This window comes from Salvia miltiorrhiza, chromosome 4, assembly GCF_028751815.1.
Source record: "Salvia miltiorrhiza cultivar Shanhuang (shh) chromosome 4, IMPLAD_Smil_shh, whole genome shotgun sequence".
Classification (NCBI taxonomy): Eukaryota; Viridiplantae; Streptophyta; class Magnoliopsida; order Lamiales; family Lamiaceae; genus Salvia; species Salvia miltiorrhiza.
The window spans coordinates 23,397,975-23,415,839 of record NC_080390.1 but is presented as its reverse complement, the minus strand read 5'-3'; the positions used below and the strand labels follow the sequence as shown (position 1 = coordinate 23,415,839).

The following is a 17,865-nucleotide window of genomic DNA, read 5'->3' as shown; positions in this document are numbered from 1 at the left end:
AGAGTGAATAAAAGGTAGTTGAGTGTATTGAGAGTGGTGAAAATGTGTTATAATTAATATTGAGAGTTGTGAAAAGTGAAAAGTGAAAAGTGAAAAGTAAGAGGATTATAAGTGGTGGGGTATAGTCCAAAAATAGGTAGGAAATTATTTTGTGGACGTCCCAAAAAGGAAATATAGGAAGTTCTTTCGTGGACGGAGGGAGTATAATTTATAAAATCAATAATGTCGATGACAATTTCTAAGGTATCAAAATAAAACAAATACTATATAATAATAATAAAAATAATAATAATAATAATAATAATAATAATAATAATAATAATAATAATAATAATAATAATAATAATAATAATAATAATAATAATAATAATAATAATGGTGTTTTTACAATACTCACGATCAATGGTGTTAAATCAAATATTTTTTTAAATTTTCTTTTTAAGTTGTTAAATTATTGGTATTTTATGTGAATCATTGCAACTCCACCGTCAAATCAAATCGAATAATTTAAATGAACTTTTTAATGTCACATTCAAAATATATATAGAAAATATATAAGTTTTTTCTGCGTCTAGCCCCGCATATCATTCCTTATTCCTTCACATGTGTGTGTATATATATATATATATATATATATATATACAAGTCAACAGAAGGTTCAGACAATTGATCATCACCATTAATTCAAAACACCTAGCTAATATTGTTGAAGATGGAAGCCCTGACATGCAAGAAATGCAGACGAACCTCGTCGCTGCCATCAAGTGCGCAGCGCATCCGCTGCTACGGATGCAAAACAGTCTACTCACTGAGCACCACCACCACCACCACTACCGACGCCGTACGCTACAAGGGCAGCACCACCGATGAACGGAGCCTCGACTTGTCCAAGAACAAGACCGAAGCGAAGCTCTGCCGCAGCTTGCGGAGAAAACTACCCTTCACCAACCCGGCGCCGCAGCAGAGCCCGAGCCTCCCCGGCGCCATCTCCCTCGACAACGAGGCCCACCGCGGGAGGCGAGCGCTCATCTGCGGCGTGAGCTACAAGAATCAGAAGCACGAGCTCAAGGGCAGCGCGCAGGATGTGAAGAAGATGAGCAGTCTGCTGCTCGACCACTACCATTTTCCGGCAGAATCCGTCCTCATTCTGGCGGAGCAGGAGCCGTATCTTCCCCCGACGAGGAGGCACATCGAGGCGGGTTTCGAGTGGCTGATGAGGGGCGTCCAGCGCGGGGATTCCTTGGTCTTCTACTTCTCCGGGCACGGGAAGCGGCAGCGGGAGGTCGTGCGGGGCGACGAGATCGACGGCTTCGACGAGACCATCTGCCCCGTTGATTTCGAGGAGAATGGGATGATCGTCGATAACTACATCAACCGCGCCATTGTTAGGCCGCTCGTGCCGGGCGTCACGCTTCATGCCATCATCGATTCTTGTCACAGTGGGACTATTCTCGACTTACCACACGTTTATGACATTAAGTATGTGTCTCTTTTTCTTTTCTTTATTTTAAATGGAATAGTTTCTGTGAATTTCGTCGGTGACATCAAGAAAAGAATCTTGATGAGTTGCATTTTTTTGAATTTTGAGTTCGAAACTTTTAGAAGCTAAATTTTTTATGAATCGGTTAGATAATAGGGGCTTTTGTACAAAAATTAACACAAAACTCCTGCTCCTGCCCCTCATCACCATTGACCGCCGATAAACACGTCGATAACTCCGTTACTAACGGAATATCTGGTGTCGGCGATAATTCAATGGCATATAGCCAACGGAAAAATCCGTCAGCTGGTGAGCAGCATCCTCTTAGGCTGACAATGGTATTCGTTGGTAGACTATTGGCAAGTGGCAACTAATGATGGAACAAATTCTCTTATAGTGAAATAATTAAATTAAAATTATTTTTTTAGAATTCAATTAAGATTATTTTTTATTTGATACTAATTATTATGTATGTATGTATGTATATTGATTAATTATGTGTTCATTAATTAGGGGAAAATGGGAAGATAATAGTCCCCCTTCCGGAGCTTACAAAGGTACAAAAGGAGGAAAGGCGATCTGCTTCAGCGCGTGTGAGGATTATCAACTGGCTGCAGATACAACAGTGAGTGCTTTTTTCTCTTTTTGAATTTCTCGATTATTTGTGCATGTTTTGGATAATTCCCACCATCTATAAAAGAATTGCCACATCATAGACAACACAATTGCTTTAGTAAAATATGAGTGGAATTATTATAGGGTTGTGTCATCCTACTATTATAAATTAAAGTGATAATTTTTTTGGGATGAATGAAGTAATTAATTAACATTAAAAATAAATATATAGGATTGAGTATTAATTAGTTAAAGGGTAGTTGCACTTAAATAAAAGGTTTATTGTCGAAAAATACTAAAAAATTGTTAATTTTCCAATTTATATCGTAATATTTTTTTTTGCCAAATAATACATGAATTTAAAATTGATTCGGAATTAATCGTTCCACAAACTATAATTTCGTCCAAATTCAATATGAATAATTCACTGATTAGGGGGTTTAAGCATATACATAACTTAAGTTGTTGATGTAATGTAGTGGCATGTCTACGCACCTAAGCTCGCCACAATGACATTGATTCATTGAAAATTGACAATCGTGAAAAAAATCTAAACAATTAAAAGTTTGTACATTTTGGAAGCAAAATAAATAGTTCATATGCAAAATCAAAATTGAGTGAAAGTTCATATATTAAAGCGCAATTAACTAATTCATTAAAGTATGCTGTGGATCAAACAATGTTATTTTCCTTTGTCGGTTAATACTTAAATTTGAAGATCTTTTCATGATGAACTCGATCCTGAAACCTTTGGCATGATGTATTAATGACTCTATTAGCAAATAGTTAGACAAACCATGTTATTTTTATGTGGCAAATATCAAAATAACCATTTTTCTTAAGGAAAGTTAATGATAATCATAAAAATAATAATATATTAATTAGAAAAATTATTACCGGAATACCTTTTAATTATTTTATTTTATTAGTAAAATTTTAAGTTTAAAAATTGTTATTTATCAAACTTGATATTTGAAAATCTGAAGTTAAATTAATAAAAATAATTAAGAAAAAAAACAATCGCCAAGGCAAAATCCCATTCCTCTATCCGGAGCTCGCACCGCCACTATAAGACAATTGTTGTAGCTGCATCTTCGCCCCGACTCCCACACCTGCTTCATCAATTTTCAAAACCTTAAATAAAAAATCAAATCCTTCGCCAAATCCTCTAGATCTCGTTGCCACTCTGTGCTATCCAGAAGAATTTACAGCCACCGCCATTGCTAATGCTTCGTTGGTGTCGATCGTGAAGATAATCTTGAAACCAGCAATTTTCAGCGAGACGCGGGTGACAAGTTGGAGTTTGGGTGATGCAAAAGGAAAGGGGAAGGCGAGAAGTTGTGGTGGCCAACAATTAGCACAAAAGGGGTGAGGCGGCAACGAGATAGGGGCAGGGAGGAGCATAATGGGGGCTAACTCTTAATATATTATGTTCTCGTTTTCTTTCCTCTTTTTAAATTTCTTTAATTAATTTATTATTACTATTATTTTATTGAGAGTAAAATAGTTTATTTACAAAAAAAATTATTAGAATTATTATGATTAATCTTTTGTCAACCAAAATGGTTAGTTAGGACTGTTAATATTATTTTTATTTATTTAATATTGACTGGTTGTAGGTCTTCTCAAAGTCGGAAAAGGAAATGACTGGTGCCATGACCATAACATTCATACAAGCAATCAAAAAATCAGGGGATAGGAAGGAGAAGATAAGTTATCAGGGTATTATGAATTATATGCATGAGAGCATCAAGCAAGCTGGTAAATCGGGAGGTTTCTTTGCTGGAATACATCGGATATTCCACCGGAGGATCTTACAGGTACTTACTTATATTGTTGGATTAATTATCTGTATATATACAAAATATGATTAAATTTTGATTTTGAACCAAATGAAAAATATTGGTTTAAAAATACTTAAACTTTATAGAGGCAATACTCTATAGTAGACTAGTAGTCAATGGCATATAGTAGTACTCTCTCTCTTCCATAAAAGTGTGTATGATTGTTGGTAGTTCGAGTTTTAATAAATGTTAGGTGAGTGTGTTATTAGTGAAAGAAGGACCAACATTTATTAGTGAAAGAATGGAAAGCTCACACTTTTGTGGGATGTACTAAAAATGGCAATGTGAATAAAATGTGGAAATAGTGGTTATTTTTGTGTTAAAATTATTTTAATACCTTAAAATGATGACCAAAATCCAATAATATAGGCATTATCATAATAATTTCAGCTTGCGAATCAGACTCCAAAAAGTTATGTTATAATTACCCAGCAAAATTTGGCCTCGTGCCAAATTCCAAAACTTACATGGTACATGTATTTTTGGCCAAGATTGTTTATTTGGTTGAAAAATAGAATTTGGTTATAGATTATGTATTTACATATAATTATTTTCATTTTGTGTTTAATATTTTCAAATTATTTTGCCTAATTCTTATATGATTTTGTAATAAAATGTTCAGGATCCGCTGTTGTCGTCTTCTGAAGATTTCGATACCAGCACAGAGTTCATGCTGTGATGATAATGAGATTGAAATGTCAACAAAAAATTAAACTAGCTTCTCATAAGATTCGTCTTCTTTAGGCATGTTAATTTCATCTCCTTGTTTCAAGTGATTAATTTCTACTTTCCATATAGTAACATTCATATCAATATATTTATAGACTATTGATTTTTTTTTTTTTTTTACTTTGGGGAAGGGGTTGGAAGCGGTGGGGTTTGAACCCTGAACCTCACTGTTCGTAGACAGGAGTTCGCACCGCTTGGTGTTCTCTTAGGGATATTTATAGACTATATATATATATATATATATATAGAGTATCTTAAAATTTAATTTAAACTCCATCCATCTTAACTAACTTGATTCGTATTATTTTTAGAGCCATTTCAAATTAATACATTTCTTCATATGAAAATAATTAAGAAACAATTTGGGGTATTATTAATTTAATTGAGTACATGTTCTCACGATGCACACACAAACCTTAATATGAAATCTCTCTGCTTTATCACTTATCTCATGGCGGCGCCGCGACCGCGGCGATGATAGATAAATAAATCCTTGCTGCTTTCTCACCACCTAGTCTAAGCTTTGTGATCCCAAATCACCGTCCCGTGTAAGCCTCGCCCTCCCCCTCCCCCCCCTCCTCCCCCAATCGCGATGATCTATGAGAGTGGAGGGCTCGCCAGCGGTGGCGAAAACCCTAATTCCTCGTGGCAATACGATATCCTTCACAATCCTCGCCACACATCCCCCTGCCCCGTGATGACAGATTTGAGCGATGGGCTCGTTGGCGGTTTTCTCCATCGCCATTCCCCCGCGTCCACCATTTCCACATATTCGTACTGGATCTGCGGTGGTCTTCAACCATTGAACCTTTGAAAAGGATGTTGAGGTATGAGGTGAAACATTGTTTCATTGTTAAGTGTATGAGGCGAAAGTTTTCCAAATGAATCCACACAACTGCCATTAGGAGTTCATCAACTGTGTTGCATGTAGTCTCTACTTATAGAGATTAGATGGCTCTAAACCATCTCAAATCATTAACATTGCAATATGGAATTTGGTGGTTGTTGTGTTAATTTTATGTTCAAAATCCACTATATGTGGCGTTGCATTATCGTATTGAATGTTGATTTCTTTGCTTGCTCCGATCCTTTTGGCCACTTGAACATTATGATTGGTATTATCTGTTAATTAAATGCATGTGTTATGTGCTCTTCTATGAAGTGAAAACCTGAATTAAATGCATGTTGTTATGATCTGAGCTAGTGCGCTTAATGGCATGTTGTTACGAAGTGAAAACTTAAATTAAATGCATAGGTAACAAGTGGAATAATTATGTTTGTGATGAAATAAAAATCTGAGATACAAGTAGCATTAAATGAACATGATACATGATCTGTGATGATGAGGTATTCTCAATCTGAGATCAATTGGTGCCATTATATATGCATTAATTGCATAAATAAGGTGTTCTAAACTAGGACAATCGTACCTTGGTGATTAAACAATCTTTAATAACCTTTTTGGTGATTGATTCAATTGAAGTTCCAGCAAAGAGAAATAGCAAGAACAGACAAGCAAGCGCTCTTTGGTGATGGATATTCAAAGCGCGGCAATTGAATCCATCACCAAAGAGCGTCTGCTCGTCTGTTCTTGCTATTTCTCTTTGCTGAAACTTGCATTATAAATGGAAAAATGCCATTTTTCCACCAAACAACACTTGCCGTTATATGTTATCAATGATTTTGATACAACACACATAAACATAATTTTTTAAATGAATTTCTTGATTTTACATGTCCTATGTGGTTTGGACTCTCTAGGTGCTAAGTAGAACTTGTGTGAACCTCGTATAATATAAAATTATTTCTCATCTATATGCACTGTATTATGCATTTCTAAGGATTGGAGTTAGAATCTCAACCCCAAGAGCTTGTTTGGGGCTGTGAAATCTAGTTTTATGGCGGATGTGTGTGCCCTGATTTTTTTCCAACAAGCACCCATCTCTCTATCGTGCTTTTACTATGTCCTAAACCACTTGCTACTTTCCTAATCGTACTTCTCTTCCTATATACTATATTTGAAAGTACGGCGAGATCAAGGTGAACTTCTTTTCTTCATATGTGATTAATTTACCACCTACAAGATGAATCACTTCACTATTCACTTGTTGTTTCTTCGCAACACTCCACAGCTGATTAACAGTTGGGCGAGAGACTCTGAATTTCAGTTGGGCTTCTTCAAGCTTGCTTTGATGTGGCTTTCCATTGGTGCAACCTTCAAGGATGAATTGGACACATTGATTCCTCCTTTCAGTTGAAGGATCTTCCCTCCCCATTTTTGTTTTTCGGCCTTATATTGTAGTTGTGTTAAATGTCAGTTTGTGTTGTGCTTAAACCAACGGATTCTAACTGAAACTAAGGAAAACAAGTATGTGGGCAAAAACTTTGAAAACTTTGTATTAACTTTGAGAACTTTGCTTTCGCGTAAGTAATGAGATGTAAGCGATGATCTTTACACTGAGACTTTACATGTATTTATAAGCTAAAACGTTAAGAATCCTAGCAGAAATAGAACTCTTTTTATACTTCTAATGAGACTAAGACTCTTCGAGTTGATCCTTATCTTTAACTTGATCTCCGTATGATGATTAAGCCTTTCCAGATAGTGCTAAATCCTGCAAAATCAGGACTGTTTTCGAGTTAACAACGCTGCTAATCAGCTGTCAGTGTTGTTAACGGTTGATTTCTATTGTCTTTGACTTTGACTTTTCATCCTTTAAGGGATGCATATTTTATTCCTAATCAAGTTGTATCTTAAATTTATAGACATTTTTTTGTTTTTTGTGGGAAGTTGAAATATTTAGCCTAAAAAATACGGAGGAAAAAATGAATTCAATCTCTACTTGTAAACTACCGCTAGTTTTTTGGTTTGGAATGATGAAATAAATTCAGTGTTAAATGTCAGATATTGTGTTCCTTATTATATGTGCAATGTTTAATTTTTTTGCACTTTCATAATTTTAATTTTAAGTTCCAGAATTTATTTAAATAATCATAATAAAATTATAAATATTTTAGTTTATAAAAATAAATAAATAGGAGTAAAACGAAAATGGAATAAATATTAGCCAATAAACATCTAATCACTTATTCACTTTATTACCAAACACACTTAAAACATTAATTTTTTAAATTTCGTGCCCAAAAGAAATGTCTCAAGTTATTTGGGACAGAGGGAGTAGTATATTTGTGAAAGGTTTCAGAAGTTCTCTATAGTTTGACAGAAATTTCATCATTTTGAAGCGATATTACATAGAACATTCAATTTATATATTGTATAATCTATATTATACTGTATATATTCCATAAGAGTGTACATGATTGTTGGTGGCACAATTTTTAATAAATTTTAGGTGAATGTGTTATTAGAGGAAGAACTGGTCCACTTTTAATAGTGGAAGAAGGCGTCCAAAAAAGGAAAGTGCACATTCTTGTGGGACGTTCGAAAATGGCAAAAAATGCACTCTTATGGGACAGAGGGAATAGTACATAATGCATATCAATATAATTAATTATATATAGGGGTGAACTAAAATAAAAATATATTTTAAAATATAAAATAGGAACCATTTTTAGCCCTTAGATCATGAAAATCTATTGTTGATTCATTACCTTGTTAGATGAATTCATGGTACTGAATTTAAATCTCATAGGTAGCGAAAATTTTAATTTTTGCAATTCATACATTTATACAACAAATTCATACTGGCGGAAGCCCGTCGTTGTAGACTCCCGTACAACTAAATTTATAATTCCTATGCCCACAGTCAGGTTCCACTAGCAAAAAGTATAGGGTCGAGCCAACGAGGAGTTGGTGTATCATTTTCTCTTGTCACAATGTTACTATCAATCACTTTGGGTTGTGCTTTGGTAAGAGCGGTGAGCACGCCTTAGCCACATCACTGGGAGCAAAGAACTGAAATAAAATAAAAGAAAAATAAAAAATAAAAGAACCTTGGTTTGGGTATAGTGACTCAACCTAGAACACCTCTAGTTTGACTTGCAATAGAACAAGGACATCCTAGCGATGGTAAGTTGACCCAATGTCATCTCTCAAGGAAGATCTTCAAGGGCAATTAATTATGTCACACAAAAGCAGTAAACTAGGGATTATTAAACTAAAACTTGGAAAATAAATTAACGTAAATTTAAACTTAATTAGAATTTAAACTAAAGAATTATCTAGGCATGAAAAAGAATTATTAACTAATGCTTGTAATTTAAACTTAAATAAAACTTAATCTTAAAATTATCTAGGCGTGAAACTATTAAACCCTAGGCAAGAATTAAACCAACTTAAAGTAAAGAATTAACTAGACAAATTGAATTTAAATAACTTTAATTAAAACTTCTAATCTAATCTAACTAGGCAGAAACCAAAGTGCATAATTTAAAGAAAGCATCATAAAAACGCATAAGTAAATTTGCAGAATTTAAAGAAAGCATAAGTAAAAATAAATAAACTTGATTAAAGAAATACCGTAAATTCGTCTCGAGAAGTAATCTGTCACGTAATTACAACTCTAAACGGAAAACTAATCTAAAACATGAATTAAAAGAACTATACTAAACTAACTAAGAACATGAATCGAAACTAAGACTAAGAAAGCAATAAAAACCTAACTTTGGCTAACTAGGCGTGAACTCAAAATTAGGGCAAAAGACGTTAGTTTTTTCAATGCAAAACAAAGCCCTATTTATAGACTTCTCCTCAAAGTTGCCATCCAAAGCTAGACTCCTAAAGGCAATAGAATCATGCAAGATAAGGTAACTCCAGCTGGCGTGTTCTTCAAGAAATCTCATCCTGGCGAGAATCATCAATTCAGCACGTTCAGCTCTGAAAAGGGAAGTGCAGAGCTGAAAGTCAGCTCTGTATTAGCGAGCTCTGAAAAAGTGCAGAGCTGAAAAGTCAGCCTGCATAAGTTGACTTTGTCGATCCTTAGCTCTGCTCTGTCAAATTTACTTTGGCGATCATGGTAGAGCTGGAAGTCAGCTCTGGCAGTCATGGCAGAGCTGGAAGTCAGCTCTGGAAATTTAGCTCTGGCGAGAGTAACTCTGCTCTGGAAGGCGAACTCTGGTGCGTCAGCTCGGGAAAGGTAGTCAGAGCTGGAAGTCAGCTCTGACGAATTCAGCTCTGCTCTGCAGATTTTAGCTATGCACAGGGAAGTTCAGCGCTGGAAATTTCGGCTCTACTTTGCAAGTCAGCTCAACTCTGGCGACAGGGCTATGCTCGCAGCTCAGCTCTGGCGACAGGGCTACGCTCGCAGCTCAGCTCTAGCGACAGAGCTATCTCAAAAACACCATTTTTAGCCAAAAATCTCCAAAATTGCACTCTTCCATCTATAAAACCTAAATCTCCTGCAAAGCATAAAATAAACCATAAAACGCACCAATTTCTAGAAGATTTAACTCAAAACATGCACATGCAAACCCCTAAAATTAGAACAATTAAGCATAAATCATATAGTCTACTCAAGTACGGGTAAAGTCATCGTTCATAGGTGCAAGTGTATTCGTTGTGCCCATGTGTCATTGGTTATGGGCCGTTTGATCAGTGAGTTGTACCCCCATTGTCACGGTGTCATGTGCACAAGCTTACTCAGCCCCTCATTCGCGCCCTTCGTATTGGGTGAAAATGTATCCCTTCCTCCCTCTACCCAGGTAGATTCCCTGCATCAAAACTTGAGTTGTCCGAGTATGCTCAGAATGCATTATCGAATAGTAGACCCAAATAGTCATAGGCAGGCATACTACCACCGCCCGCACCAGTCACACTATACGAAGTAGGATTTCTCTAAACTTTTGCTCGTGTAGTGTTTGTAACCCGACCTTGCCCAAAACATTACCGTCCGCTTAATGTTTCAGGTTTGCTCAGATTCAGACCTTGTGCTTTGGGAACACATGCACACAACTACTTTTCCCATATTAGACCTCACGATTTCACATGGTCATACTTAACTCGATTTTAGCCCAAACCAAGTAAAACAATTACCTAGACATAATTAAATAAATTAACACAAAAGAAATAAAAATAAATAAACATACTTGAATACAACTGGATCCCGCACGGTACTTGGTCTAGGCAAAATGTGCACCAGTGTTGTGCCTCTTTTGCGGAATGCAGCCTATTTTGCCCAAGATCCTATCCACCGGTCTTATTGCCCAAAATGTGTCCTCCAGACACAAAACACATAAAAAGAAGACTCGATCTAGGCCTAAACTACGCACAAAAAGAGCACAAATAAAAGGCTCCTCACGTACGTGTTCTACATAGAATTCATATATTTTAATTGGTTCGTATTTTCTAATTTAACAATTGTTTTTATCCTAATCCCTCCCATAATATATAAATATACAAGTATGAGTTATATAATTATATCTATTATTATAGTTATAAAACAAGTTACATCTATTTACATAAATTATATACTCCGTATTATATATTCTATATCACTATTATGAAAAATACTTATGTTTGACATATATTCTATTTATGTTTTTAATATTGGATATTTTGCTTTCATATAAGATCACTTTTATGCCCGTGGGTCGCTAAGATTGGGTCCTCACCTTTTAAATGGGCTCATATTAGTGGCCCAACATTGATTTCGAGTTCAAATTTGCCTACATGATAGCCGAAAATTCACACAAGCACCTACATAGAGTCGAAAGCTTATATGAAAACACGCAATACTCAAAAAAGAAAAGAGAAAATGTATAGAAAGTAACGTCGCATTAGTTAGGATCTAATAAATAAAGAAAATCTCGAGAACGACACTTCTCCAAATTACGCCCTAATTCTAAAACTTGGTTCCATATATCTCGACCCCATCAGATGTAGACGCTCATCCGGGATTCGTCATGGTCAACTTTAAGGTGGAGAGAATGGCATTGCTCCAATCTTAGCCCACTTATTCTCCATTTCACTCAGTGTCTCCTTCATTTTTCCAAGTAATTCCATCTCACAATAAGCCTTGATCAACATCCCATGTAAAAAATTATCAGGCACGAAACTAATTTTTGTCGGCAACTCATTGAAGTAAAGAAGAAAACGATCATAAGCCTTGGAGTTAATACAAACTAAGGGGAAAGCATTGGGGGGAGGGAGGGGGAAGGGGTACCAAAATCAGTCATCTGATTGTTAGTAGTGAGCGCATTGTTAATCATTACGGCGACGCAGTAAAATTTGATGAGAGATGAGATGAAGAGCTCCTTGGTGATCTGAGGTTGTGATTTGAGGGATTCAAGAAAGGCCTTCGATGTCAGAGAAGTAGTGGGATTTAGCGAGGCAGCAGACCCTTAGTTCCTAGATGTGGTGGGCAAAGGCTAGTGGGACAGATGCGTCATCAGCCACGTTGAAGGAGGAGTAGACTTTGAGTTACTCGCCGAGATCACATACTTATGTGAGTCGAGCTTCAGAGATGTTTGTAGTTTTGGAGGCGGTAGGCTCAGCGGCTACAATGACAGTTGAGAGGCTGACGAGCCCATTTTTCGTGCTTTTTTTTAGTCTGTTTTTAGGTCTAGATTGAGTCTTTTTGCATGTTTTTGTGTGTGTTTGTGCTTGGGAGGGCATATTTTGGGCATAAGAGTGTGCAGATGCCATATGGATGGAACGTGCTTCATTCTGCGGAAGAGGCAAGTATCCGACTTTAGATAGAGGCACAACCCAAGCTGTGCCCATATCGAGTACCGTACGGGATCGGGTCGTGTTCGGGCGGAAGGCCCAGATGTGAGAAGCATGATTCAGAGGACAAGGGAATGAAGGCAAAGAAAATAAGGCCAAGAGAGAAGTTCGCGTATGGGCACAGCTGGAGTGAGCAGGCAAAGGCGGGAATATCTGCCCCTCGGGCCGAGAAAATGAAAGAGATCCACTTACCTTCCTAGAAATGATCGTTTCCATAACCGGAGGCTCTGCAGATTCTGAGGCATGACATGGAAGGAAAGAACCAACCATGCAGCCCTAGCCCAGCCGCCGCCTGTTCTGGGCTAATCCCCAGTCCATGCCTTTTTTATAAAAATGGATGCACTACACGCCCAAGAGGAGTTCGACACCTTGGAGTTCCGGCGAGTGCACTGATCTAGGCCGACCCCCTACGCGACCACTTTCCTTTTAAATTGTTCATTAGTTTTCTATTCATGTTTTAGGTGAAATGAGGCAGATACAAGGCCACAAGCCATTTTACATTTCTGTTTTTATGTTCTGCTTTGTTATGCCCGGAGTTGGTGCCTGTAGTTATTACTTTTAATCTGTGCCCGTTTTACTTTCAATCAAGTATGTTTTCTGTCCATTTATGCTTTTCCTTTATTTTTATTGTTATGAGTAGCTAAGTCTTTATACCCGATATGGGCTAAGTTGACGTTGATGTAGGGTAATAATAATTCGTGAGGTCAAAATGAGTTTAAAAATTATGCAGTCATGTTCCTGAAGCGTTTGGCCTGACTCAAATACAACTTGGGCAAACCCGGCACTTTTTTCGGCCGGTACTGTTTTGGGCACGACCAAGTTACAAGCAGTATGTGGGCTCAAGTTTGGAGAAATCCTGCTCCACACAGTACGGCAAATGCGGGAGGTGGTAGTATGTCTTCGGACATGCCTATAACCATTTGGGTCCGCCAAGCTAATGTGTTCTGGGCATACCCACACAACTACAACTTGATGCGGTGAATCTACCAAGGCAGAGGGAGGAGGGGAGTACACCTCCACCCAACATGAAGGGAGTTGATGAGGGCTGGGTAGGCATGTGCACGTAACACCGTGATAATGGGGGCACAACCTATTAGTCAACGGCCCATAACCAAAGACGTGAAGGCACAATGACAATCCTTGAATCGATGACCGAATGAATCACCCCATATCATACTGAGACTATGCCCAGACCGGGTTTTATTTATTACTGATATTTTCTTGTGATTATTTTAAGCATTTACATATTGCCCAGAGTAGATTTAAATTCTGTTTTGGCCAGAGACTAGCGAGTGACACCTTTGCCCAGAGAAGGGAAACCCCCATATAAATTGTGACACTGAGTACCGAAATACACTGATTCCCTGTGGGTTCGACCATATACTTGCCATTAACTGATCTTAATTGCAGGACATAGGAATTAGAAATATCATTTGCCTGAAGTCTTAACGACGGGCTTCGACAGAGGCAGAGAGCAAAACGAAGAGCAAAGTAGAGAGACATTTTAATTTAGAGTGAGGTGGTACGCGCCATTTAATATGAATGGCAAGAGTAAGCGATGTTGTTTAATCTTTAGACTTTTTTTTTCTAAGTTAATCTATGCCAACTGCAACAAAGCCCGAATTTCGAGTGACACATAAGCTTTCTAGCCTTAAATTTAGTCATCAAGACCCCATCGTAGTAAATTTACTATTAGAGTAAAATTTGTACTCTATTATATTGTCATTATGTAGACAAGTGATTGTATTGCAGATGTTCTTCTCAGAGTTAGAACAATATCTTATACAGTATCTTCAGATGTACTAAGTGGCAACAGATACAATTAAAAGTTGTCAACATGCGAATTTAGCAGATAATTTTGGAGTTATCTTATAAGATTTTTATGGATATACATGGCCATGAATCTATAGATATAATGAAGCCTAATTAGATCACAATTACAGATAGACTCTGCTTTCATTGATGAATCCTCATCGAGCTAGAACTCATATTTCCATCTACGACTAGGAAATGATTAATTTAGGCTACAAGAGAAGATTGGAGACGTGCAGTGTATATAAAGCGGCCATATTTCATTCAAGATGGCTGGGGGGATTTCATTCATAACTAATCTCGCAATATAGTTGAGAATTTTTGTTCCTACTAGGTGTCCCCCGGGATTTGTTACAATCTGTAGTACAATCACTCATACTGTACATTTATTTATTCTAACAGAAGAGTGTTTGTGAGGAATACACTTGAGCGTACATTGTAAAAGAGTTATAAACTCTTATTTATTTGGTTCTTATTTTTTTAATGGATTAGGTGCACCTAGGAAGTTAGTCATTGTTTAGCTTTTAATTGTCCACTGATAGTGAGGTTTTGGGAAGTAAGAGGGAGTCTTATTGTGTAAGTCCTTGTATATCTTAATTAACTTCATATAGTGGATAATTTTCCATGGCTAGGCCCCCAAACGTAGTTTGTTTAACCGAACTGGGTTATCATTGTGTATTGTTCTTTCTTATTGCATGATACATTCTGTGATTTTGTATCATCTTTCGTACTTACTGGTGAAGGCAGTTCTGACCAACACAAAGATTTTTCATAATGGACAAGATAACCAAACCTGAGTATGGAACGCTGATCTTTCTTTAGCCGCTACTGACGGAACTGACTCTTGATTCTCCTTTCCTTATTGATAATCCTTATATTATTTATGATATTGGTAATGTCCCAACGATGTCATTTTCTGAATGAGAAGAACTTTGAAAGATTGACAAAACGCTTGAATTTGCATATATTTGAAGGGTATTTTCCATTTTTCCTACTATTTATAAACTATTACAAATGAAGGGTATTTTCTAAATTCCAGCTCTGAATACGGGGGGTATTTTTGTCATATTCGATCTCTTTCTCTTCTTGCTTGAGGGTATGGACGTCTTCTCAACTTTTGGGCATCTTTCACGTCAGCCGACAAGATGATAGTTTGGAGTAGCCGCTCCTGCAAAAAACTCGAAGGGACCACCTGCAATTCAATTACAACAACCATTCCTAGGTGCACTCTCCTTTGCAGCTATATAAAGGATCTTCTAGATTCTTCATCAGTTCTGACGTCCTTGAAACCATCTTTTCCTCTTGCATGCTTTTCTTTATCTGAAGCTAGAACACTCTTCTCTGACGATGAATACACTGCTCTCCTTTGAACCTTTTCTTCATAAATATTCTTCTGGGTGCCAATCTATTCTGCATCATTTTTTCCTTGGAATCATCAGCTTTGGACCTTCTATGTCTCTTTCCTTCATATCCTGAGGGTTGCATTATGACCTTCGACTTCGGCATGAGGGTCGAACATGAGTGTTTTAAGCCCTTTAACAGCCCATATCCATGCTCATATATTCTAGTATTTGGGTCAATTCTATCCTTTTTAATATATAGAAGCGCAAATACCATCCTCATCACTCTATGGATTAGTTATTCTTTCATTTGTAACGATGAGGACCCCAATAATAGTGCTGCTAATGTGAGGACACGGACATAAAAAGTGGCCTTAACAGAGATATGTGATCGACTATAGCTAAATATCATAAACATTACAAAGAAAAACATTTTAGTGACAAGAGTATCGACAAAATTAAAAAATTTCCTCAGCTAGTTACTGATGGAAAATTGATGATAGAGTGAAGACGGAATTATGAGAATAAGAACTGAATTGAATGATAATCCTCAAAAGAGGCCACAGAGATTAATTTCTGTCACAGCGTCAAACGCTAACTACAATAATATCTGGATACCCTAATTTACTGAGAAGTAGGCAAATAAATACTTAATTCCTACTAAGGCTCATGCATAAGACATAAAGCCCGTACAACCCAAAACTAAATAAAAACTGAATAATTAAAAGAAATCATAGCTCCTGCATTCTGCTATGCTGCTGCCTTCTTAAAGCGGCGCCGGGTATACATCTTTAATCCACCCGGCGCTGCTCCATCAATTGCTCCCGGCGACGAAGCAGCCTTGTCCTCAAGGCTGAAGTCGGAAAATTGTCCCCAGAATTCTGCCACATCCACCCAACTACTGAATAAGCTTTTTCTCCAGTGTAATGCCATCGCAAACCACAGAATGACACTCCAACACACCGCTCGGAACAAATCGGGAAACAATTGCGAGTAGTTCGTCGGGTAGAGTAGTTGTTCCACGTCCGCTTGCATCTGAGTGGTTCGCGACCCGCCATGCTTAGCACACATCAAGTCTGGCCCATCCATAGCCCCTAACCAAGCCTCATCTTCTGGCTCAAAAGAAGTAAGTTCAGTGCGAACATAAGCTTTACGGGTCAGTGATGGATCACCACGTGCGCACACTTTCTTGCCAGCAACCTCGAATTCCATAGTGAGCCTAGCCCAATTGGTCGTCACATCTCCCAGCTGAGCTAGCCATGAAACTCCCAATATAACATCAACACTGCGGAGAGCAAAGACGTAGCAAGTAATATGAAATATTTGATCAGAGATGAGGAAAGGTATTGCATTACAAACTCCACGACTGCGCACAGTCATGCCATCCCCGAGAACTACAGAAAAGGTCATGGTATGTTCCACCTTTAGTTTCAGATTTTGGGCAACATGTTCTGCAATAAAACAATGGCTAGCGCCACTATCCACCATTGTTAGCAGTCGTCGTTCTCCCACTTTACTAAATAACTCCAGTGTTTGGGCTCCACCAAACCCATTGGACGATAATTTGAAAAGCTGTAGATGTTGCAATTCTGCCCGAGTACCCCTACCTTCGTCTTCCTCACTTTCATGTTGCTCTATATCGACTCCCGTATTTTCCATGTCATTCTCTTCTGCTTCCAAAATCACCATGAGTGATTTGGCCGCACACCTGTGCGTGGGGCTGTAGCGTTCCCCACATTTAAAGCACTTTTCTTTAGCTATATATTCTTTCTGTTGTTCCAGACTGAGTCGCGAGTTTCGGCTTCCCCGTGGACCAGATGAGGCTGACGAAGAGAATTGGGGTCGGTTTCCAGATTGTTGTGACTGACTCCAAGTCGCTGATGGGTTGTGGTAGGACGAAACTGATCGCGTGGATGTCCCTGTAGTGAACGCGGACTTTGATGGTGTGGTGGAGTACTTTGTGATCGTGCAATCCTGCGCGCCGGTTTAATGGCAGCAAACATGTCGGTCATCTCCAAGCTTGGGATGCGATCTCTGATGGATTGATTCAAGCCGCCAAGGAACATGCCCAACTGTTGCTCAGGGGGCAGAGGTGGCAGTTAGGCGATTCGCTCCTCAAATAAGGCTAAGTAATCTTCCAATGACCCCGTCTGAAGCGTTACATGCATGGCCTCATAGGCGTTAATAGCCGAGCTGTCGCCAAAACGCTCTATTAATTCCTGCGTAAACTGATTCCATGGTATAGTTGCGGAGCGACGCAGTACCCACTGCACCCAAAACATCGAGCGTCCTGACATGGCGATGAGCGCCAGTTGCACTTTCTGTTCTGTTGGAACGCGCTGCACTAGAAAATATTGTTCC

At 37.9% G+C, this 17,865-nt stretch overlaps 1 protein-coding gene across 2 annotated transcripts; it reads left to right on the top strand.

The window, feature by feature from the left end:
- The first annotated feature begins 512 nt into the window (after nucleotides 1–512).
- On the top strand, nucleotides 513–4,776 carry LOC131019471 (metacaspase-1-like). 2 transcript variants are annotated; one of them, XR_009100266.1, is made up of 4 exons: nucleotides 513–1,479; nucleotides 1,994–2,105; nucleotides 3,715–4,115; nucleotides 4,174–4,776. XR_009100266.1 is itself a non-coding variant. In XM_057948020.1 (4 exons), the coding sequence occupies exons 1-4, from the start codon at nucleotides 713–715 to the stop codon at nucleotides 4,616–4,618; spliced, it is 1,137 nt and encodes a 378-aa protein (XP_057804003.1). In that variant the 5' UTR covers nucleotides 513–712; the 3' UTR covers nucleotides 4,619–4,776. The 2 variants fall into 2 exon arrangements, 1 of the variants encoding a protein (XP_057804003.1); XM_057948020.1 differs by having other exon boundaries at nucleotides 3,715–3,915; nucleotides 4,562–4,776.
- Nucleotides 4,777–17,865: the final 13,089 nt, after the last annotated feature.

Coding starts and splice junctions, on each gene's coding strand:
- LOC131019471 (XM_057948020.1), top strand. CDS start 713: ATGGAAGCCCTGACATGCAAGAAATGCAGACGAACCTCGTCGCTGCCA. Junction 1,480..1,993: donor CCACACGTTTATGACATTAA/GTATGTGTCTCT, acceptor TTCATTAATTAG/GGGAAAATGGGAAGATAATA. Junction 3,916..4,561: donor TCCACCGGAGGATCTTACAG/GTACTTACTTAT, acceptor TAAAATGTTCAG/GATCCGCTGTTGTCGTCTTC.